The sequence below is a fragment of the Chamaea fasciata genome, unplaced genomic scaffold (assembly GCF_029207755.1).
Source record: "Chamaea fasciata isolate MVZ Bird 193981 ecotype frontalis unplaced genomic scaffold, bChaFas1.0.hap1 SCAF_6, whole genome shotgun sequence".
Taxonomy (NCBI): domain Eukaryota; kingdom Metazoa; phylum Chordata; class Aves; order Passeriformes; family Sylviidae; genus Chamaea; species Chamaea fasciata.
In genome coordinates this window covers 38,151,642-38,176,138 of record NW_027094091.1, presented here as the reverse complement: position 1 = coordinate 38,176,138, position 24,497 = coordinate 38,151,642, and the positions used below count along the sequence as shown (strand labels likewise).

At 36.7% G+C, this 24,497-nt stretch overlaps 1 protein-coding gene across 1 annotated transcript in view; it reads right to left on the bottom strand.

Annotated features, from left to right (window-relative positions):
* SPOCK3 (SPARC (osteonectin), cwcv and kazal like domains proteoglycan 3) overlaps window positions 1-24,497 on the bottom strand; it is a 164,947-nt gene that overhangs the window by 84,902 nt on the left and 55,548 nt on the right. Inside the window, exons 3-4 of the mRNA XM_066186018.1 lie at window positions 17,569-17,614; window positions 4,908-5,022 (exon numbers count right to left, since the gene is read on the bottom strand). Of these exons, the coding sequence (XP_066042115.1) occupies window positions 4,908-5,022; window positions 17,569-17,614 (161 nt within the window). The remainder of the gene's footprint in view (window positions 1-4,907; window positions 5,023-17,568; window positions 17,615-24,497) is intronic.

The following is a 24,497-nucleotide window of genomic DNA, read 5'->3' as shown; positions in this document are numbered from 1 at the left end:
AGAAGAAAAAGAGAGACCAGTTTTTATCAGATTCCACTAAGATCAATGAGTAAGTACAAGATTAGTCACTGGGTTCTAATATATCAAAGACACTGGGATTTACTTGAAACATGATTTTTGGCCCAAAACTCTTTCACAATCTCCTAATTTTCAGAACTTGTAGACAAATCATGTTGACAGAGTTTTCACTGGTTTCCAGCTGTAAGCAGTCAAATCTTGAAATGGGCTGTACAATAAGTAGGTCTCAACTGAATCCATCTCCTTTATAAATTGTCTCCTGCAGTGGATTTGAGATAAAAGCAAAGAGAAGCATTTGAAGAAAACAGAGCCCACACCTCCTCTTCTTTCTTTCACCTTTAAGTGTTGGACTTAAATATATTTGACAAACATGGATTACAAAAAGGATTCCAATAAAAGTAATTCACCTGAAACCACAGGCACTGCCCCATGTTTACTGTTATGCTTACATTAAAATTCTCTGCTGGGTAGCAATCCTTCCCTATTTTTTTGAGTTTTCTTGCTCTTCTGCAGCTAACCTACTGGCTTAGAACTTCACCTATACACTGCTTAGTTTAGTACTGCAGCCTCTTATTCACTGAATGTCAGTCTTAGTGAAAATTACAGTATGTGTCAATATCATAATTGTCTGTTTCAAATCTAAAAGAAAGTTAACACACTATTCATCAGGACCTATAAATCTAGGATAGGTCACTGCTGGACTAACTTTTCCAGGTTTCTGAGCCCGGTTAGTTACCAGCTTGCATGGCCTCAAGAGCTCCTCTATGTCATGGTGTCTGCACATATCCTTTCTTCCCTTTCTCAAAGTGGCAACAAGAAGTACATGGAGATTTGAGGATTTATCTCTACCACCTGCTGTGCTAAGTATTAAAAAAGCATCCATTCCATTGCGAGCATTATGAAATGTCCATTACCACCTACAGCCCTCTCCTCTGACTCATCCCTTTTTGGTCCTCTCCAGCTGTCTTCTGGCAGAACACTCACATAACTTCTTTCCTCTTCCCCAAGCCCACAGGGGTGAACACATAGTGGCCAAAGATTCTTAGTACTGCAGATGCAAGTAACTAAATCTCCTGAGAGTAAAGAGATTGGAAACTAAATTGAGTAGATGATTCCTCTTAGTGTGATGAATATCCTGCCTGTCACTGTAACACTCACAATCAACACATCACTGTATAAGCAATATTGTATTCCATATTCTGCAAGCTGTACTTGTAACTGAATAAGGCATACTCCAAAGCATTTCATTATATCATGTAAAGACCCTTTACAGGTTTTTTCTTCCCCATAAAGCCTTTTCACTTAACCAATAAAGATAAACTGGAAAGCTCAACGGGATGTCAAAACACCATTCAGCCAAAAGGAAAAGTTAATGACAAATTCCCAGATTTCAAAGATTCAATGAAAATTCTATTTTACACCACAGTTTGAATTACCTGTTTATGATGCATTCAGGTGCTGGCAGAGACTCCCTTTCCACAGTAATCCACATGGGAATAATATGAACAACATTTATATACATAGTCTGCATGTTTTCCCCTCAAGTACATTATCTTTTTTTCACAGCCCAGAGCTAAGCATGCAGCACACAGAACACAACTTCCAACATAGAGCCAGCAGAGATGCAAATGCTGTTATCTGCTACCAACAAAAACCTTGCTACTTTAAGCATGTCCCTGTGTTTTCAAAGTCCTGGTACTTCCAACTAGTCTCGTGACCAATGATCTACAACACGTATTTCATCTTTTGGCAAATGCTATTCAGTCTTTCCAGGACAGCACATAAAGGAAGCCCTTGTGCTGTGGCCCTGCAGGAGTCTGCTAGAACAGGACTTGCCATCCTGGCAGTCTACCAGAAAAGGAAATGAGCCTTGAGAGGAGACAGGGGAGATCATGATCCCAGCTGCCATGGAAACTGAGGAAAGAGCAAAACCATAGGCTTGCCTGACCCACAACTCCATGAAAAGGACAGTGAGACACAGTAGCTGGTTTTGAAACCATAAAAATGCAAGGACACTGCAGCAAGATCACAATGCCGAGATCCCCAAGCTAACAGAAATTTTACTACTTCTGAAAGAACAGGTAGAATCATCACTAAAGCGTGCTGTCACATTAATTAATCCTGTTGGGACCTTGTCATATAACTACCACATCATGTCATTACCAGTCTTGCAGGTGGCTGGGATTTCCATCCATGCTTCACTGTGTGCTGCAGAGGGGCTCTAAGAAATCCAAAAAGGGTTACAATAGTTTAGAGATTGTACTGTACAGAGAAGAATACCTAGGACAGCACGGACTGAATAACAATGTCTACGCCTATCTGTTTTTTCTGCAAGTTAATTTCTTACAAACAACAGAAGAAATTACTAAATTGAATCCTCCATTTGATACAATTATCAGTCTTCATTCATTAGCAACTTCTCTGTTTATGCTATTACCTAAAGAAAGCAACAGAATTTATAAACAGAAATTTATGAACTAGGTAATAGGGCTGCTTGGGAATGCTGCGTCCAGTAATGGAGAATTCAACTATAGATCAGTGTATTTCAACTTGATGACTAGAGAAAAATCTATTCAGCTGTAACTGTATTTCATGCCTCTTTCCCCAGAGATAGCCCAAAGGTGCCCATAAACTTTATTTATCTTGAAAGTGTGCAAAGTCTCCTCTTCCCTGACAGTCTCTCGGGGACCACCTTTGCCACTGTATCAATTGATATACTTTAAACTGCTTTCCTGTGCAAGAGTCTTGGGGAAAATCCCTGGAACATTTATGGATCTATCCAGCAAATATGTCCAAATTAAAATCTATGGGCAAGTTCTTTACAAAGAGTTCCCAGTAGTTCATGAAAAAGGTCTCAACTATTTTTTCAGAAAACATCCCCAACTTCCTTTTCTTACTTATTTATGTTATCCAATCCTAGAAGAATACCACATGTGCACACACACAAACTAAGCAAAAGGAAAGATTACTGGGATGAAATTTTGTAAATGTTTATTCACAACAGCTTACACGGAAATGATATATTAGAAATGGATACTGGTAGATAGGTTATATTATCAACTACCAAGTTATGCTTTCTCATCTAATTTTTACCAACACTCATATAGAGTGGACTAGTCCTTTGGGAACTCTGGTAAACAGATGGACCTACTGATAATCAGTATGCAAACTGTAGATACAAGTGAAGGAAAAACATGTTGGGCAAAGAGAATCAGTAGTGGTAAAGAGACCCAGCAGATATGATTGCTTGTGTTTATGATATCCATACTTTAATCCCACCATGTTACAAAAAGGTCAGAAACTGCATGAATAAAAGCCTTTTTAGAAAGAAAGCACAAAGCAAATTACTTCTCCTTGTATGCAGCAATCTGAGGGAATAGGGAGATCTAAGCGTGGGAAAACCCAGCCCTGGCTCAGCACAGGTAGGTAGAAAATTGCTTCATCTACTTTAGAAGACTAGATTTACAGCTCTTTTTACAATCATCAAGTTGCTGCTATTCTAAAGTTTCCCATTATTGACTGCATTATATCCAGGCAAGTTTGTCTTTTAAAATATTACCTTTCTAAAAGAGTACTAAGAACTGTGGGAGGAATAATACAGGGATGAAGGCTGATGTCAAAGTTTCTTAATTCAACAAGAGCATGCATCTTCATCTAATCTAAAAGTGTTTTCAGTTGTCACCTACTGCATGTATACTTAATTAGGAAATGTCATTATAGTTGTTGCTTTCCATGACATGTAATACCCCTTAAAAATTTTGAATTATTATGTTGTCTCTTCACAGTTAACACTCATATATTCCTGCCGCATCACATGCAGTTGAAATCAGGCTACATACCTTTGTGTGATAATAATTCTTGCACCATATATAGTACCTTATCAAACTAAAATGTCTAGCACTACACTGAAATTGTTTAATATAAACAGTGTAACTCCACAAATACTGTTGAGGTTTTTTATTAATTAAGTACAGCTGCAGATCGAGAACAGTTCGAACTTTTCTTTTCATTATGAACTGTCTTGCTCGTTTGAAAAGCTCCAGATGGATGTATTTAACATAACTAGACACTCAAAGAACATTCCTTGTATCATTCATAAAACTGTACTTGAAATGATCCACCTCCAACACACAAGGAAGTCTCATTTTCCTCAGCTCTTTTCAGCCCCTACTGAGCAAAGCACTTTAACAGACACTTATTTAAATCAATTTATTGAAATTTAGCCCTTCTACTGCGTCCTGTTTTCCACAATGAAGTGGGAGAAAAAAGAACAATCTCAAGTCGAAAATGCAATTTGACTCCATCTCCTTAGCACGCAATAGTCATGACTCAACTCAGTGTATGGTTCAGGTCCTACATATTCATTTTCTGCCTCAGATAAAGCTACAAAAAAATACATTAATTTATTATATATTTTCTCCTTACATTTAACCAGACCAGCATGCAAAGAAAATCAGAATGCACAGGAGAAAACGAAGAGGGGAAAATCCCCCCACTAATCTCAAAACATTTACAGTCTATCAGGCTGTTAGCTACACTTCAGCAGGCAGTTTTTAGTTCTCTGACTTCATATAAGAAGTGATGATGTCAAAGTAATGTACAGCAGTAGGATACTATCACAACAGTTTTATTTATTTGGTACTGGCACAGTGAGTATTTCCTTAAGTGTATTTGTACCAGCAGCTTGCAATATTTAAATATGTATACCTTCTAATTTAAAAAAAATTAAAATAGTAAACGTTATAGTCAAACTATGTATACACAATGACTTCTAAAACCCACCTCTACTCTGCTCATATGTTGTTAAGTAATTAAACTAATTGCAATGGATTTATAGCTTACAAGTCAGTCATGAACACTACAAAATGTGTACAGGATTAACTCTTTACCTGTGCGTAAGCCTTCGGTGACTGATGCAAACTGCAGTTTGTTGATCCTGTGCAACACAGACTTTATGGCGACTACATTTCATCTTCAAACATGGATCTTTAGCTGGATCTAAAGCTGAAAATAGTTTTAGAAAGTTGTTAACAGTTATCTAGAACATGAAATTAAGGCAAGAAACACCACACATAAAACCCACCCAGTATGTGGAGAGGGTTGGCCTGCTGCTTGTACAGTGCTGGACTAAAAGGAACCAGGAAAAATACAGTGGTTGTGTAGGTAAGTAAATACTCCCTGCTATATTCTTTTAACAATCACCACTCTCCAACTGCCCAATCCCGAAATAATGGTACTGCCACCTTGAAATCAGTTTCCCTTAAGTGCTTAATAAGACACAAATGGGTTCTTCCTACTCAACGTTAAGTGGCGAACAATGACGCTGAATTTACTGAGAAATTATAACTCAGATCAAATTTCAATAAAAGAAAAAGTAAACTAAAATATGCAGGTGGGTGATTTGCGAGACTCCATCTTTAAACATAAATTCTACCCCCTTCCAGGTTTCTATTTCTGTTTTGTGGTTTGGTTTTTGTTTTGTTTTTTTTTTTTTTAGCTGTTCCTTTAGTCGTTATCCATAGTCATTTCTGAAGTACAACTCCAACTATGAACAGTGATTTCTGGCTACAATAATACTGGAAGGGCCAAATAATGGGGTTTGTTTCCTCCTACTAAATTTGCATTTTTCTGAAGTAGCCATGCCTACATGGCTATAATATAGAAAAACACCTGCCACTTTAAGCTCTCACAAGAGACAGTCAACTTCTCCCTTCTCCGATCTCCATGGTGTCCTTTCAAGTAACCTAAGTACTCCAAAACTGATTTTTTTACCCCACTGGTATCCCTTTTTTTAATTAATAAAGCTATGAACACAACTGGAATTCAGTTTTCCTGTGTTCTTCTTCACATTAGCATATTACTGTCCAGCATTCAATCATATTTCAGAAGTGCTCTTTCCCCATTTCTTGCATCTGCTTATAAAATATCAGAGAATCACAGAATATTCTGATTTGGAAGGGACTCACAAGGACCATCAAGTCCAGCTCTAGGCCCGGCACAGGACGTTCCAAACAACCACACCATGGGCCTGAGAGCACAAATTTGCAGAAATATTTTCTGAAAGAAATTTCTTCTGTTCTTCACAATCAAAATAATCTTTTAACCACATTTCTATGTGACCTGACAGAGGACATTAACCCAGGCCTGCTAACCATGCATGTTAACCAGAAAACAAGAATGGAGCTGATCATTAGTTGCAGTTCTGACACAAAATGTTGTAGTGCTAAGTGTGATTAAATATAGTCTGAGCAGTGACTTTTTCAGTTTTCGCTTATAATAATACATTCAGCTATGCAAAACAAATACATCATATTATCATCAAAGAAAAAAAGTGATGGAATCATTAGTACAATAATAATTCAATGCCAACAGAAAAGAAGCATTTTGTTAACTGCAGCAAAAGACATATGAAAAGATGTATTCTTCTTCCACATATTTTTATTTCTACAGCAAACAAGCCATAAAACCACCACAAGTAACCCAGAATACATCTGATTACAACAATTCTATATGAATGGGAAGCAACTGCAGCAAAAAAAAAATGACTAAACTAGGGTTACAGAGTTGGAGTCAAAATTAAGGAGACCATAACCTTCTCCAATTTATTTCAGATTTTAGATTCCATTCAAAATATTTTCTCTGCTTTAAGTCAGGCAGAATGTAATGCCAGCTACTAGTATCATTTAAGGTACTGGTCCAAGTACCTCTTCCCAGAATGTTCCCTAATGGAGACACTAAGGTAGCAACACTGGAATATGGTCTATCTTCAGATAACTCCTGTAAAATAGAATACCTAATGAAATTTAAAAAAAAACCCTGAATAACAGAAACCTGGAATCATATAGGGATGCTGAGTTTAGTACCAAGTAGGAAACAGGTTTCAGGAAAAAAGGATGAACATGGGAGAACATGTAACCATTCCCAATGAAATGGCTACTTCATTTCTAAAGTTCTTGGGACTCTGAAGGTATGTTTTGAAAATTCCACCAAATTTAGCTAGCCATAAAATATGGTTTTGGCAATATGTTGCATATTGGCAAAATATTACAGGCAGAAACCATATTTACAAGGAAGAAATGGTAATTTCCCTTTTTTTCTTTACGACAACATGAAGATGGGTATCAAATAGAAACCAGGACTTTCAGTATTTACTGATATAAGTAATATAATCTTTTATTATTTGCTGACTCAGTGGTTATCATGCTCTGTATGTAACCCCTTATCACCTCAGGTGAGCTATATACTCACTAGGCAAGGTGAGTAAGCCAGCAGAGCCATGGGTGCAGAAATCACAAGACTATTTTATATTCAAAAGCATGTTCAGCACCCGAGGTCTTTCCACTGACACTAACTCACTTTATCACTCCATGACCTGCTGAACTTGTTCTCTGACAGTTGTAAGCTCCCTGTAGAACTGTTTTTTCCTCACTTTACATGTGACACATGGCCTCCCTTTTCCCAGTACTTTTGCATGAAACTTTCTTACTTCTTGGCCCAGAAGTCAGAGAAAAATGTATATCATTGGAAACATTTTTTTTAAACAGCAAGGGAGAGATCAGATAAATAATTGATTAAAAAACACGGAGTTTTGGAATGCGAAAAAGTGGACTAATCAAAGGGTTAATTTCTGCCTGGATTAACAACATGCCAGAGGATAAAACAAGAAAGAACACTGAAAGAAATGTTGCTAGAAACCATGAAAACCAGTATGAGTCTTCCTCTTTTTTCTCTCTCTGAACATCAGATGCTCTAGTCAATCCTACATTATAAAGTACATAGCATCCACATCAGATTGCATTAGTGATTTTGCCAGTTTTGACAAGACTAAAAAAAAATTAGATATTTACAAAAGCATGGAAATGGCTTGCCTTTCTTTAGAGTCCGTTTTATTTGATACTTGGAACTGACCAATTAATAATTTTCATGGGAAATAAAGGCTAAACCACAAGAAAAACAGTTTTCAAAACCAGGGTCTGAAGCTCTTCATGCTGGGGAAGAACTGTAATCCCCTTACAACACAGGGACACGTCTGACTATGTGTCTAGTCTCTACAAGGAGCCATCCTAGGTATCTTAAACTACTACTATGAAAATGTACAAATTTATACATTTATATCAGGAAAAGTATCACAGATTTCCACTAAGCATGTAACTCATTTATATCACGAAATGCATGGCACTAAGTCTTTACTTCTTCAGTCCATCTTCTAGCTATCCCTAACAAAACATTCCTGGCATTCCCCCACCTCGTTCAGACTATGCAGACTGGCACAGACAACACTGCATGTTTCTTTCCATTTCTGCCAAAATAAGCAACTTTGAAAAAGTACAATATTCACACCTAAATCATCATAAGCATCAAAATCCTCCAGTGGGACTGATGTATTCCTCACAGCTATTGTCTTCAACATGAAATAGGTATCAATCCAAGATTTTATCCAATTAAAATTTACTAAAATATCATCATGATTATTAAAATTAGAGGCTTCCCTCCCCAATAATTGAAGTGAAAACATCAATTGTACAGCAAAATTACACTGGTATTAAAAACTGTTAAAGGCTTGCACTACAGAGAGGAGACTCTAGATGTAACAAATATATTTATGTAAGTCTTGTCAGAAATCATCTCTTTACTGTTATATCAGCGGATTTCCTACAATGTCACATACAACGAGTTTCTAAAGATGCAGGCCTGATCTTAGCTTTAGCAACTTGATAATGTTCAGCTTTACACAGCCTCTATGTTGGGGGTTGGGTTTGTTCCTTCTTTCTCTGGGGAATTTTTTCCCCACGGGTTGCCAAGGGGACCGGGTGTTGGATACTTGAGAGTGCTTGGCTGAAACAAAGAGATGGACAAAAGGTGGAAGGGGGAGATAACGCAGGTAAAAGACACAGCTTGAGGCAGCTGCGGGCTTTTCTGCTTCCGGCGTTCGGGAGACGCGTGTCGGCCGCTCCTCGAGGATCTCAGCCGCCGCAAAGCACGCCGAGCAGAAGCTGGGCCGCTTTTCTGCCTCGCCTTCGGCTCCTTCGGCGCTGCTCCTCTTGCTGCAGCGTGACCCTGCACCCCCTGCGCTGCCGGGACATCCTGCCCCTGCCTGCCGGGACACCCTGCCATCCCAGCTACCAGCCCGGGACTTTTCCACTGTTCCAGCTTGGTGCTCTGAGGATCCTGCAGGGACACCGAAACCAAACTGCCCTGGGTTTTGTGAAACAAAGCCCTCAAGGTTCTTGGTACTGTTGTCGTTTGTCATTAATGCTGTAGTTGTTTGGTGGGGGGGGAGGTTTTTTTGTGTTTGTTTGCTTTGTATTACATACTAGTAAAGAACTGCTATTCCTATTTCCCAAATCTTTGCCAAAGAGCCTCTGATTGTAATTTTACCTAGCAGATACCTGTCTTCCTAAACCAAGACACTCTAATATTCAGAAACATTTACTTGCTATAGGTTATTTCTCTGCATGCCTACGTTTCATTTGCCCATGTATCTGGCTACAATACCGCGAAATGGCAAGTTAACTAAATTTCAACAAGCAGAAAAATATCACTGTCACAAAAAGCATATCAAAGATATGAAATGTTTTTAATATCTACTTTTTCTCTAAGAAATAACATTGTAAATGACAAGTCGCTCTGCCGTTAGGAACTTCTGCTGACTCTCATAGATTAGTATGGATTTGTTCTTCTCACATGGTAAGGAAGCAATTAATAATTGAAAACTTGATTCAATTATTACTAATGGATCTATTTATTTATAATTCAAATTTAGGAAAGCAATTAAGAAAAGTTTCCAGTCATCCTTACTGTAAGCTAATTTACAGCTAGCACTCCCGAAAACTGACATTAGTGAGAACATCATTTATATAGAGAATATAATAGGAAATGAAGACTAGCAAGCCATATCATAGGAATATACTTAATGGTAGCACTGGTGCAGAAACCAGAATAAATTATCATTATTCCACCATCTTTTGAGTGCATTCTAACATGTTCCCTACTTTCCACTCCAAGTAAAAAGAAAGGTGAAAAAAGATTAAGGACTAAGTTTTCAGACTTAAAGTCTATTTTCTTCCTCCAATGTGCTGATTCATTTCTGATGGGCAAAATAAGAAGCAATTACATATTTTGTGTCCATTTACCAAAACTTCAGCTATGCTTTGTGCATCCCATGAGTCATTTAATTCCGCTACTTTAAAAGGCAAGCCTTGACTTTTTTGTCTGCTAAGTTTTCTTGTTTGACAATGCAGGGAGAAAAAAAATTAAGTTATCAGAAATTTTTAACTAAAAAATTAATAATCAGGTCAAATGCCTACGTTATAACCCAAGGCACACAGAGCCATAGAAGGGAATGACTCATACTGCCCCCTTGATAAATCACACAATTCCTGAAGGTACCTAAAGACCATGAGTATCTTTACTTCTCCATTTTGAAAAATGACAATTTCTCATCTGCTATAGCAGGATTTCTCCCTGACAAGTGTTGTGGGTCTATAGAATGTCAGAATCCCAGCACCACAATTTCCAGTAACAGCAGGGAGGAGAGAAAGGCAGAGCACATAAACACTCAGTTGATACTGTCAGTTAATAGGATGTCCAGATAAATGTTTAATTAAAATTAATAGTGGTAATGGTGATCTTTTTGCCTAAATTGTACAGTGATCAGCATTCAAAATTTGCATGTGCACATACAGACCCTCCTCAGTCACAGATGATTTGAACCCACACTGCTGTGGATTCATAAGAAGAAAAGCCCATCTTACTATGCAACACATCTACTGAGAAAAAAACACTTTTTAACTTCAACATGAAAATGAATCACTGTGCAGCTAGAAATCTGAAATTTATAAATAAAATTAGAGAGAGAATAAACAAGAAATAGCCCACACCTCAGTAACTTGATGGGAGCATTCTGAAAAAGAAGAATCTCAAATTTTTGTTTCTTTTCCCAGGGACTATATTTGTCATGTAAGATTCAAGATTCACTATATAGCATAAAAAGCAGAATGGGTAACTCCAGCTGGATGTTCACAAGAGGAATCCTCCTGAACACTAGTTCCATCTGGACACATGAATCTACAACTTCACTAAGAAGGCTAGATGGCCAAAGAAGTAATTAAAAGTTTAGATTCAAATCCCTGAACATCACTGGCTGTCTAGTCTGGTTTCTAACTTGTGAGCAAGTGCTTCAATAATTAAGGAGGCTATGTGTTTGGAGGTAGCTTCTACCCAAGAAATTCTCCTCTCATGAGTGCTCAGAACTCTCCATTCTGATGACTCAAGGACAATTGTGTAAAGTTTCTATCAAGCTTCTGTATAAAAGCACGGCTGTTCCTAATCTATATTACTAAGCTCTGATACGTCACCACTGAGTTTCTAGCTGCCCTGCAATGGTTGTGGTTATGCTACACAAAAGTTCTGCTAAACAAAGAAACATCTAATGCCAATTTAAAACTATCTAACACTGGTTATAACCACCTGACATAAAGAACTGCATATTTCCATTTTGCTCACTGCTGCAAATAAAGCTTTTTCTAAAAAGGACATGAAAATGCCGTTACACTGAATCATAACATGGTACCTGGTATTCTAGGTACTGATAATATAAGTTAAAATAAGTGCTAAAAATATAAAACTGAATCTGCCAGTCTCTGCTCTTCCTCTGGGACAAACCCACTAAAGCTTAATCTCTTTTTCAAAATTTCAAATACTTCACTCATTCTTTCTCCACTTCCTTTAAAACAGTCATCTTCATTGAGTCACACTTTTTCAAGCCACTTGTGCAGTGACTAAATTATAATAAATTCTCCCCCTCTCAATATCTATGATCTCTGCTTCTAAAACATTCCCATGTTTTTTGTGTTTTGTCTTTTGGGTATTATTTGAAAGTTTACAAGAGAAGAGGTTACACACAGCTCAAAAAGAGATGTAAATGAGAAATTCCATGTAGTCAGAGTCAAATGCCCCCCGTATCATTATCTGTGACAATTCAGAAATGATCCTGTTTATTTAAATTGCTGAAAAACATAGTTATTTTGGGCTCAGACTGGTGTAAGTGACAACAAAATTAAGACAATTATATTGAGTTTCTTCTATATATAATAAGGAACTCTCAAATATTCTGCAAAGGAGAACATTCTGACAAGAAGAAATGCAAGTGCACACTTCCCTGGCATACACTATAAAAATTTTCAACAGCTTTAGTAAAGCTCTCTTATTTTTTTATATCAAAATGTTCACTTTCTTGATTTGGCAGAAAAGAAATAACATCTTAAGACTACTTGAACATTCACAATAGTGATATATCACCAGCAAACAGTTAAGCATTATATTATCCTTTCCGAAATACATTAAATCATAATTTAGAGACATGTTGGCTGTGTTAGAACTGAATTCTGGGTTCTTCAAATTGGTCAACAAGAGCAAAGAAACATCTGCAGACCTGTAAGAACAGAAATGCATCTTCCTGAAAATTCTCCCACCTATTGTCTCACTTGCCAGGATGATTATTCTTGCAAAGCAAATGCTGTAAGATACAGTGCTGGTGAAGCCGCACCTCAAATCCTGTGTTTAATTTTGGGCCCCTCTCTACACTGAGGTGCTGGAGTGTGTCCAGAGAAGGGCAACAGAGCTGGGGAAGGGTCAGGATAACACATCCAATGAGGAACATCTGAGGGAGCGGGTGCTGTTCAGCTTGGAGAAAAGGAAGCTCAGGGGAGACCTTATCACCCTTCACAGCTCCCTGAAAGGAGACTGTATTGAGGTGAGAGTTGGTCTTTTCTCCCAGTTAACAAGTGATAGGACAGAAAAGAAATGGCCTCAAGTTGCACCAGGGAAGTTTTAGATTGGATAGTAGGAATATTTTTTTCCCTGAAAGGGTTGCCAAGGATTGGAAGAGGCTGCCCAGGGAAGCGGTTGAGGCACTGCCCCTGGAGGTAGTTGAGAGACGTGTATAAGTGGCACTCAGCAAAGTGGTTTAGTGGTGGGCTTGGAAGTGCTGGGTTAAAGGTTGGACTCGATGATCCTAGAGGTCTTTTCCAACCTTAATGATTCTATTTTTGTCTCTCGGAGAACTCTAATTTCTGTATTTCATTATGCATTCTTAAGTTACATAGAGAATTTTAATCATTATTTCATTTTACTGTAATCAACTCCAGCTTTTAAATTTTTTAAACCAGCTAAACCAGAATCCAGTAGACTGTTCATATTAAGTATCTAATACATCAGAAATATAAATATATCGGCATTTTGAAGAAGCCTGGAATAACAATAATGATCAGGAAATGTACTTCTGGTAAAACTGAATGATAACCTCCACATAAAATAAATCCTGTAAAGAATGTCTTAACAATTTTTATATTTGTAATTTTAAAGATAAACAGGTCTTTAAACACAAGAAGTTAAATAGGTCAAAAAGGCAACTTCTAATATTCCAGGTTTCATTCTTCTATTTAAGTAAAACTATGTACAGCTCTTTTTTCTACTTTACTTCTTTGCTTATTGTTTGGTTCTTTTAAAGTGATTTATTAAACTATTAAACTATTTCTTTTTCCCTCACCATTAAACTGTAATGTTATTCCAATTTCATCTTCTTAATACATTCCTCCATTAGCTGCTTTACATGCCTTCGTATTAAGTTCCTGTGGCAAACATAAGCAAATCTGGCCTTTAGGTGAGCTTGTAAAGAAGAAGCAGTCCTAGCACACACCAAAATATTTTCAGGTATGCAGTGCTCATGGACTTGACCACTGTCTGGGACATGCCAGAGAGAAGCTGGACTTCTAAAGTGAGAGATTTGCAGGACTAAATTTTAGCATGTTTGTAACTGCAAAGAAACAGTTCCACACACGCTTTTCTCAGCATGCTGCCAGCTCGAGAAGCTCTAGTGCTGTACACTGGACAGTCACTGTCACCCTGCAATGCATTTCCACTTTTCTGATATAACTACTTGTGGGTCTGAACAGCCACCTGAATCCAGGATTTGGCTATGTTTAAAAAAAAAAAAAAACAAAAAAAAAAACAAAAAAAAAAAAAACACCACTTCTAACTTTATCTTATAATAATCTTTGATATGACTCTAGACCTAACATCAAGGCAATAAAACAAAGATGACAGGACAGCAGGAATAAAGGCTTAGACTGCTACTGAAGGCAAGCAAAATCTCTTATTATGGGTTCAGTGTAGCCTCAAAAAGAATTCTTTCTACAGCCTGTTTTAAAATTAGCTACAAAATTTAGAATGCATCTGATGATTCCACAAAAATAAGCACTGAAACAATTTGCAAGCCGTAACTAAAGAAGCAGATGTGTATTATCCAGTGAACCTGAGTTAGAAGCCAAGCCTGTGAATTGTACAGGACAATGCACTTCTGTGATGTTACCACAATAGATAAATTTATAAAAGAGAAATAATACAAGAATCATTTAAACACAGAATCAGATAATTAAGAAAAAGCACCATGAAAGTGTTCCTCAGACATCTACAAGAGATCTTTCAGCCAAGGGCTAGTTGAAAGTATCATAAAGCAGTGGGAATCTGTTTAACACAGGATTCAGTGTACTTCACAAGTGAGCAGGATTACTAAACATACCTAAACACCTGAAACTGGAAAACGCTCACCATATTAAATATAGTTTAGTCTTAATAGAAAATAAGCATGAAATATTTTAAAAAGTTTTTCTGTTCTGCTCTTTTTGAAATTCATATGTCCTCCTTTATCTGAGACAACATTTTAAAGTGCTATGTGATACATTTTAATTGTAAAGCACTGCAATTTATCTTGAAAGTGATGGATATGTATTTCTAGTTTAAAAACATCAATAGTTCTACTATAAAAACTAGATCATGACACATCAAATGCAGCAAAGTTAATTCTACACGACTGTTCTCAGTCTTCAACTAATGGATCTTCATTAAACTCCCTCATGATTTCCCAGGGCTTGCAAATGAGTGAATCAAATTATTTTATTGAATATGACTCTAAATTAGTTCAGTTCACTGTACAGAAATGTATTTTCAAATTATAGAGATGTGTTTGCATACATATGGATATCCTTAGTTACCCAAATTATTACAGAACTAGATAGATGAAATACATAGAACTAAAAAGCAAACATTAAATTAACATAGGTGAAATAGTTTCAAAATCTGGTTTGGTTGTACAACAGCATCTACAAAATTCCTGCTGTAAATAGACATCTAATATAACCTGATACTGCAAAAGCCAAAAATAATTCAATGGAATGGTCTACAAGAAATTTTATATATACATCTACAAACCAACTATACCTTCAGGGTGTTCAACTTCTACAGAAATGTCATGCTGCATTTTTTTCAGTTACATGAATATTCTCTTTTTTTCCTCCAAGGTATTTCTATTGAGCAAAGGAAAACACCCTTTCCATTTTGCAAAATTACACCAGTGTCTTTGTGTATGCAATTTCATTCAATAATTACACCCTCCAAGCTCTGCTACCAAATGTAGTCTAAAAATAAAATGCACCACAAGTATTCTGTACCTTTTCATCTGATGTAAAAGTAGTGTATGAAGAAAATGTGCCAGAAAATATTGTGTGTGTGGGGGGGGGGAGGTTAATTTGAATAAGCATTGATAAAAAATTGATAAAGCTATTGAAGTAGTCAACTTTGAACAGTCCTAAACACAAAACTTTCTACTTCCTTATTTCTAAAATCACTGAAAGACCAAAACCCGCCTTTTAGCAGTAACTAAATATGCCAATAGAACACTCAGATTTATTCCAACAGTAATACCTGCCCCACATAATTGTTCATTAACAAGTTACATTGTGGCATTTCCAGAAAAACAAAAAACATTCAGGGGTGTGTACACATATACGCACATATAAAATACACAGAAAAAACATTTAAATATGTTTTTTCTATCTTACAAGCATATAAGCAAACAAGAATTCAATGAGAACAAGTTCTCTTGTTCAAACAAATGCCAGATGTTGCTTTAAGAAATGGTGTTGGTGGATTGCAATGCAAATCGCAGTACTTTTTCCATCTTTTAAAATAGATCTCGCAGTCCAGGAATAAACAGCATTATACATTTTCATAGTAAGGGCTACCCTCCCAGTATGTTTGGACAAGTATTTCCATATAGAAACTCTTCTTAATAAAAGAGAATTACACAGATCTGTCTACATGAGCAATTCTGAGATACTTTAAACCATTAATGTAAGAAGGCCTTTCAAAATGTACCAAAGTATGGAAGAATGAATTAAAACCCTACTCATAGAATCATGAAATAGTTAAGGTTGGAAGGGATCCTAAATATCATCTAGTCCCAATGCTCCTGTTGACTGCTGGCAGTGAACCTTCCACTAGACCATGTCACTGAGAGCCCCGTCCAGCCTAGTCCTGAACAGCTCCAGGGAAGGTCACAGTCTCTCTGGGCAATTTGTTCCAGTGCCTCACCCCATCTTATAGTAAAGAATTTCTTCCTAATATCTAATTTAATTCTAGCCTCCTACTGCTTAAGGCTCTTGCCTCTTTTCCTATCCCATGTCCTTGTAAAAAGTCCCCCCTCACCAGCTTTCATGAAGGCCCCTTTATGGACTGGAAGGCTTAAATTTAATAACACTCATTGTTGTTATAATATGCACAACCACCAATTCCTTGAACCACAAATCTTTCTACTATTACAACAAAAAATATCCCTCACAAGTCAGTATCCATTGTGGAGAAAGTTATTGAAATTGAATAAACACTATCTTTACAACATATTTTTATCTTGGTTTCTTGTTTACAAGCCCCTGCATAATTTCTTCATGGCATTTATACCACTGGTGCTATCAGAAAACACAAAACCCCCGAAGCATTTCTCAGAGCAATTAAAAAAAAGCATAAAGATTCTCAGCAGTTTTAAAATGGCAGCAATACACTTTGAAACAACAAACATGAGGGGGATTATATTGACAGTAAATATTAAATTCCATTGCCTGGGGAGGGAACGTGTAATGGGAATATTTGCTGCATTTGCTCATAGTAATCTCAACCTAAAACTGGCATACTGCAGCATTCCCAAAGCTCCAGCTGCATTTTGCCTCAAGATAGATCATTTGAACATGACAGACTTCCAAATTTGGGTTTCTAGATCATCTTTCACCTGATGGATATAAAGAGGGATTCAAAATCTTAATAAGTTTTTTCTTGACTGCAAAAGGCATGTATTAGACTGCATGCCTGCTTTTTACCAGACGTTCTATGAAAAGGCATGAGTTCTTAACTTAAAGATACAAATAAAATCTTCCAAGCCTCACGTTTTTCCAAGGGAAATTTTAAGATACTTTGGAGGTTTCTAATGCTCCCATCTTTTTCTCTAACCAATAAATGTTTGAAAAAATCACAGACATAAATCAATGATTAGGCTGAATTACTGGACCTCTAAGTCAATTATTTGAAGACAGAGAAAATTACACAAATTAACAGAATTCTGTTAGTATTCTAAAACAGGAGGACAAATATAATTACTTCAATTATTACTATCATTACACAAATATAATCCCACACATGTACCTAGGAACAGAATCTTACCTTGATCAAATGGTTTACCCGGACTCCATGTGCGAAAATAATCATCCTGGAGGAGGAGAAACAACCTAAGTTTAGTAAAACATAAGGAATCCATGAAAAGCTCATAGTATCATAAAGGACAGAAGAAGCATACCAACCTCTACTTCCTAGAAAAGGCAAGCAGGAAAATAAAATTTAAAAAAAAAAAAAGGAGAGAAAAAGATTACAGTTATCATAATGGGACAAATTACTTATACAGAATAAAACAGTGTAATTCAGAGGCCATTTGCATCACTCAGAGTAAAAATGCTACTCGAAAAAATGCTAGTTACTTACTAGCTTTTAAAATAGAAAATGTCTTGCTCACAGTACTCACATAGGTAATGTTTCTAACATTGTTTTTAAAATGTTACAGTAGTTTTCCTGTACTTTAACTTCAAAGGTATTGAAAAACTTAATTATATGTTCAATGCATGATTTTTCAAAAGTAAAGCTTCAAAGTCATCATCAATAAAATACAGCTATTTTAAACAATATCTGATTTTTAGGAAAATAATTTGCTATGCAGTTTTAACCGCATCAGTAAGATCTTTCATTTAGTCAGTCGAGTTAGCTCTCTTTGCTACAAAGCATTTTTATAAACATAAAGTATTTTCCTAATTATGTCATCAGCTGTATTAGGCTTCAATTCCAAGAAGGAAAAACTTGAATTAAATAAATAGCTTTCAAGATTATGAGAAATTAGGATAACAATTTACAAATTCATAGCCAAGAAATAGATTGATCTGCACATCTCAGACAACAGGTGTCACAGAAAAATGGCTGGAATTAGTTATTATTATGTCTTAATCCAACTAACTATTCTCTAGAACAAAACACTTAGAAGATTGTACCAAACATTTTAAAGTCTGCATAAATTAAAGTTAACAAAACACAGTGGGTGTACTGTTAAATCCAGCAGTTCCATCCCACTTGCTAAAAGATCACTGAAAAAAGACATCAATTTATACAAATTTTAATTACTGAAAAATGTAAATCTCACACAGTTGTCAAAGTCACACAGTCAGAAGTTAAAAATGATCAAGCATCAAATACCTCTTTGCAAGTACAGAACACTTGTTGGGTTTTTACCCCAAAAGAAAAAAAAAAGAAGTGGTTGCAGCCTAAACCATATTTGACTGATTATGTTTTATTAGTAAAAATTTTGTCATGAAAATTTTTGCTTTGAAACAGAAATGAGCAGAATCTGAAAGTGCAAAATGGAACTGTATTTCTGTACCAATACTTAATCATTCCTTTACTCTGGTGCTGCACAGATTAACAATCTACAAATCAGTATATGTGATTTGCCTTTTTAATTACTTTATTTTTAAAGAAATAAAATACATGCAGGCACACCATTTTTTTAATCACACAAGAAGTAAGCAGAAATTAAAATTATGACAGTGTTTTTCAAATATTCCTTTTAATAGTCACTATCGTGCTATTCCTACAGTGGTGTTCTGAACAGGTTTGAACCATCTGGAAGGCAATGCTGTTCAGGAGTCATGCCACACTGGCAAAATTTAAAATTCTTGAGAAAACATCAAAGCGCTAGATTGTCTTTCTGTGTCAACTAAAATCAACAATGTTTGATTGAGCCCATGCAGAAAATTGTGTTTTTATTATTAAAATGGTGAAAACTTGGAATATCTAGAACATAAAGCTATTAGAACAAAAGAGAAGTCATCTTGAATGTGACAAATATCCCCTCTAAGGCAAAGCATCCTGCATTTTGCTTAAGGAAGACTGTACAAGTGGGGCTTGTATATATTACATGTTCTTAAGTTGGCCTCAAACCATCCAGAAGATAAATCAATTCTTGTTCATCTCTATACTGCAGACAACTTCACAGACACCAAATATAATATCCCTCAGGCATTGCTAGAAGTCTTGCTGACTTCTATCTACAAAGCAACTCTGTACCTTTCTTATTACCCTTCTGTGAATCTTTTCCAAGTCTGTTTTCTTGGCAACTAGAATTGTGCAGAGCATTCAAGACAAAGCAGTATTATGGATCTATACACAACACAACACTATTTTGTTCTGTATTCTCCCCAAGATGCCTACCCCTCTATTGTGTCTTTGTAAGTTGTGTCTGTGGCTTTGTTCTTTTTATTTGTATGATTTGAATGGTTTGCATGGAATTTTCTATCTTAAATCCAAAATATAAAAACCTATAAACCATATATACCTATACTGATTTTCCTAAAGAATTAATTTTGCCAATCAACTGATACTTAAATAAAATCCACTAATGGATATGTTAAACGAAATTCCTATGTGCCTCTACAAACAATTAAAATTGTTAATCAATTGTCAGATTAAGAAAAGAAATTGCTTCAATAGATTATAGCTTCACCATTTTACAAATATTCCTGAAGCTGTTAAACCTTCTGCATAAGAACCTGGCTTCCTCTTACATTCAGACCCTTCCTGACCTTCAGTCAGTAAGTTTGATTATAATAATGTTCAACATCCTCTGCAGAATGTAATCAAGATCATTATATAACATACAAAGCCTCATTTTCATAATCATAATCTAAAAACAGAATGAAGGAATACACAGTTTACAGCGAAGGCATCACAGCATCTCTACGTAAAGTATCCTTTAACAATCTATAAATGCAAAAGTCAGTGCCTCAGGATCTCAAGACAGAGCCTAAGTCTTCTGAATTTCTTTAGGGGGTTTCTTTGCCTTTATCCTGAGCATGTTAAAGGACAAGTTGTAAAAGCAGAGAGAATAAAGTCACAGATTTGTAACAGTAACCATACCACTTTTTTAACATTTCCCACCTAAAAGTATTCATACATTTTAAACAGAAAATTCATCCTTACTGCTCTACTTGAAACTATGTGAAATGTCAGGATTTCTTTCAAGTGTCTCTTTGAAAGACACAAAGCACTTCTAATAGCCATGGATAACAGACTTCAATGAGTTTAATATCCATGCCTTAAAATTATGCATGTTTAAGCATTATGCTCATTCAGGGTCATAGTGATGAAGTGTTTCTAAGAACTTAAGCTACAATTATATATGCACTTTGAGACTAATATTTTTTTTTCCTGTAAATGTCCTACTATAAAAAAAAAAATCTGTCATCTGAAAATCTGACAACTTTAAAAAAAAAAAAAAAAAAAAACAAACAAAACAGCCGCTTAATCAGAAAAGATATTTAAAAATAGGAGAAAAAAAAATATTCTGCCTTGAACATTTTTCTTGCTTCTTTTTGGACTACAATATTCTTCTATATGTATTCTCTCATTGTTAAAAAGGAGCTATTACATAAGTTTTTTAAAAATACACATTTAAGTATGGTAAGAGAGCAAAAAGCTCCATGGGAAAAAAAAAATCAACAAAACACCAAACCCATACATGGCAATGTAGATATGCAACAGTTTTCATCTTTCAATAGACACAGAACCTACGATCCTATTACTCTTCTTGCCTCTGTAGCACATTTGTTACATTATTTAGCTGATCTCTCCTCTGCAACATTTTCTGTAGATGCTGCCATCACTTGAACAGAAATCTGTATTCTAAAGAGCATAGTAATACATGGTTGATAAGATGAGTGACTCAGAGAACAGCAGGTGTCCACAGGCAAGGAAGGAAGTTTCCTCACAAATATTTTCAGACCAATGTTGGCCTGAAAAACTGGACAAAGAAAACTCAGCCCCTGTTCTGTATTCAACATTTTAGCTTTAGTATGGCCTATACAATAAAAACAAATATATTAAAATAAAAGCTAATTTGTAACAGAGAATCCACTAAAATTGAAGCAGTTTTCTGAATTTATAATTATCTTTATATTGTATTGAAATACAATTTCGCTGCTGCAGTACAGGGATACTGTTATTTATGTGACTTACAAACTTCCACTTTTAGAAGAACTCTAATAGGCAACTGCACAATGTCAGGCTTCATTTATAATAACTTTCCAAGAAACAATACTTCTAACAGTTATCAAAGCAAGAAAGATAAGATTTCCTGAACACTGTTCAACAGCAAACTTCATTCTGCCTGTACAAAATTCCACTCAGATTTCATATGACTTACCATAATGCAAAAAATACATTTTACTGCTCGCGTCCCTATACCTACAGAGGGATTGGTTTGTTTTTAACAAAGAAGAGTTACATACTTCAATACGTAGAGGGACATGGAATTGCATCTGACAATTTTAGAAGCAAAAGTTTTTCTGGCTGCACATGCTCCATAGAAACTGAAAATCTACAGTATTAGATTTTGATTTTTTTCCTCACTGCCATTAGCTGTTTTCCTATTGAGTATTTCACTCGTTTTAATCTCAAGGAGTTCTTAATGGGCTTTCCATTCCAATTCTTCTATCTGCATCTCAAGTACACACATCTGCTTCTCATCCGACACGAAAGCTCTTTACCTCTTTTAGGCTAGGTCTTTGGTAGCTATGCTATTTTCAGACTCCACTTCAACAAGCCGACTCAGTTCAGCCAACTGTCCCACACTGCAGCTCTCCCCCTGCCTCAAGCTCACTTCTGCAGCAAACTTGAGCTCACCAAGTATCTCCCCCTCACATCTTTGCACCAGTCCAATAGCAGAGGATTTGGCTCACCTGCCCCAAACCTCCCCAGAAACTCTGTAATACGTATTTGTATCCTAAGGCTCACTGAAAGAGCTGGGGTAGGGTTGTCATCTGATACCTCTGCCCCGACCTCCTTCTGGTGCTGGAAGAAGGAGGCAGAAATTTTTTTCTACTTGTATTTTGCTCCAGGACCTTTGGTCTAAAATCAGTGAGACCGTCATTATCCTACAAAGCCATAAATTGCTGGTCACATGGAGAATTGTTATAGGAATAAAAGGAGGAGACAATAACAAAGCTGCCATCATATGAGAAATCCAGCAGTCCCAGATACTGCAGTTTCCTTAAATAAATGGGGGCCACATATGGCATACACAGAGGAACTATGATACATACATCTAATGAGAGTACTACTTCAAAACATAAACCATAACTGAGGGACATAAGTTGCACCAGGAAAATGCACTATGCTTATGTACCGGAAAATTCCTGAAACCCGAGCCAGTCTGAAATTCTCATCCAGGATGCAGGCATGCTGTTCAGCAGCATGTCGATACCCACTTGCCTATCAGATGCTGGTTTTCATCTCCGCTGACGTGCACAGACATCCAGTCTATCATAAGACATGTGAGCACTCTGCTGTACAAATGTGGAGTGTTATTTTAGCCCGTTAAATGCAGGATAGTGCACACATGAGAATAAGGCAGATAATACACTTCCCAGAACCCTACTGACTATCACAGTATGTCACATCTCAGAACACCTGTGAAGGCAAGAAGCCAGGATGGACCATGCACTCCTTAGCACATTTTTTACTAATTGTCCCAGATGCATTCAGTAGGTTGCGCTTGAACTGTCAGACCTTATGTGATGCCATACAGCTACAGGCCTGCAGTAGAACTAGGAACAGAGCTCATTTCAGGAGGGCAGGGACTTGTATCTAGCACATTTTTCGGCTCAATACATTCTTCCCAACAGGATCTCCCTTTTCTCACCAACTGAAATACCTATTATGCTTCCCATAAAGTCACATTTATGAACTGCACAGAGCAGGAACCCTTCTTCATTGAATCAGTTTCCAAAAAAAAAAAAAAATTCATTTATTACACTTAGGAAATTAAAGGAATACAAGAAAACATGTCCAGAAGGTATTTACAGGCTAGCAAAATGGTTACTTCTGCCAGCTTTGACTACAGATTAATTCTCCCATTAGAAACATAATCAGTTTAGCCAAAATCACCAGTACAGTGCTCAAAGTACTCAGATACAAATAAAGGCAGTGGTCCGCTACATCAATACTTCTGAGAATCAAGGAGTCAAGATATCAGTTTAGTATCTCAAAGAACCAACATGAGAGAAACTCGAAAATAATAAACCACCCCAGAAGGCAATATAATCATCATTCCTCTGGCAGAGAAAGAATCACCTGCAGGCAAGACAGAGCCTTGCTGCAAAGTTCCTTTGCTGCTTGTCTGGCAGGCAGCCTCCACGAGCGGGGGGCAGCACTGACAGGTGAAAGGACACGGCTTTGCTGCTCAGTGCCAGCCTCCAGGGAGCCTGGTGTCGGCTTCCTCCGCAGCTCCAGCTCCAGGGCCATGCCTCCCCGAGGCCTGTATTCATGGAGCTGGCAAAGCACAACCAGAATCAATAGCTGCTTCCAGTGACTCTGGCACTCAGCTACCCACATTTATTGTTTATCCCGCTCCCTTCCTTGGCCCTGTGTTTCTGTACCATTGATGAAGCTGGGCTAGGAGCCACCATGTTTCAGCCTTCTCTGTTGCACAGCTCCCATTCAGTCAGATTTCTGTGGATGCTGTCTATTGGGTACTAGCAGCATTACTAACAGCAAGTTTGAATAGCACAGTATTTGAAATCACTTGTCAAGAAATACCAAATGCTCACTAAAGCATATAGGCACAAATATGGAGAAAACACTGAAAAACGTTTTGATATGGAAGGAATTCATATCAAAGCATAAATGCTATAAGCTTCTAAATCCCAGTAAAATTTGAAGCATTGTTTCCTTAAAAGTGCATCTCATATTTCTCATCATGAATAAAAGAAATAATGAACCATCTTTACACTACAAATAGAAAAAATTCTGGTCATACTCCTCCTATTATGCTTTCCAGATTCAACTTGTGAAAAAGTTAAAATATATTTGCTAGACAATAGGAGGGAAAAAATAAAAACACATGACATGTGAGGTAACAAAACTATCCATGGGACTTCCATATGCCTTCTGAGGCAGTTCATGTGCCTGTTGCTGTTCCATTTCCTCAGGTACCACTTCACTAATGTACCAGCACCAGGCAACAAGGGCAAAAATTATTCCCTGATCCTCTGCAT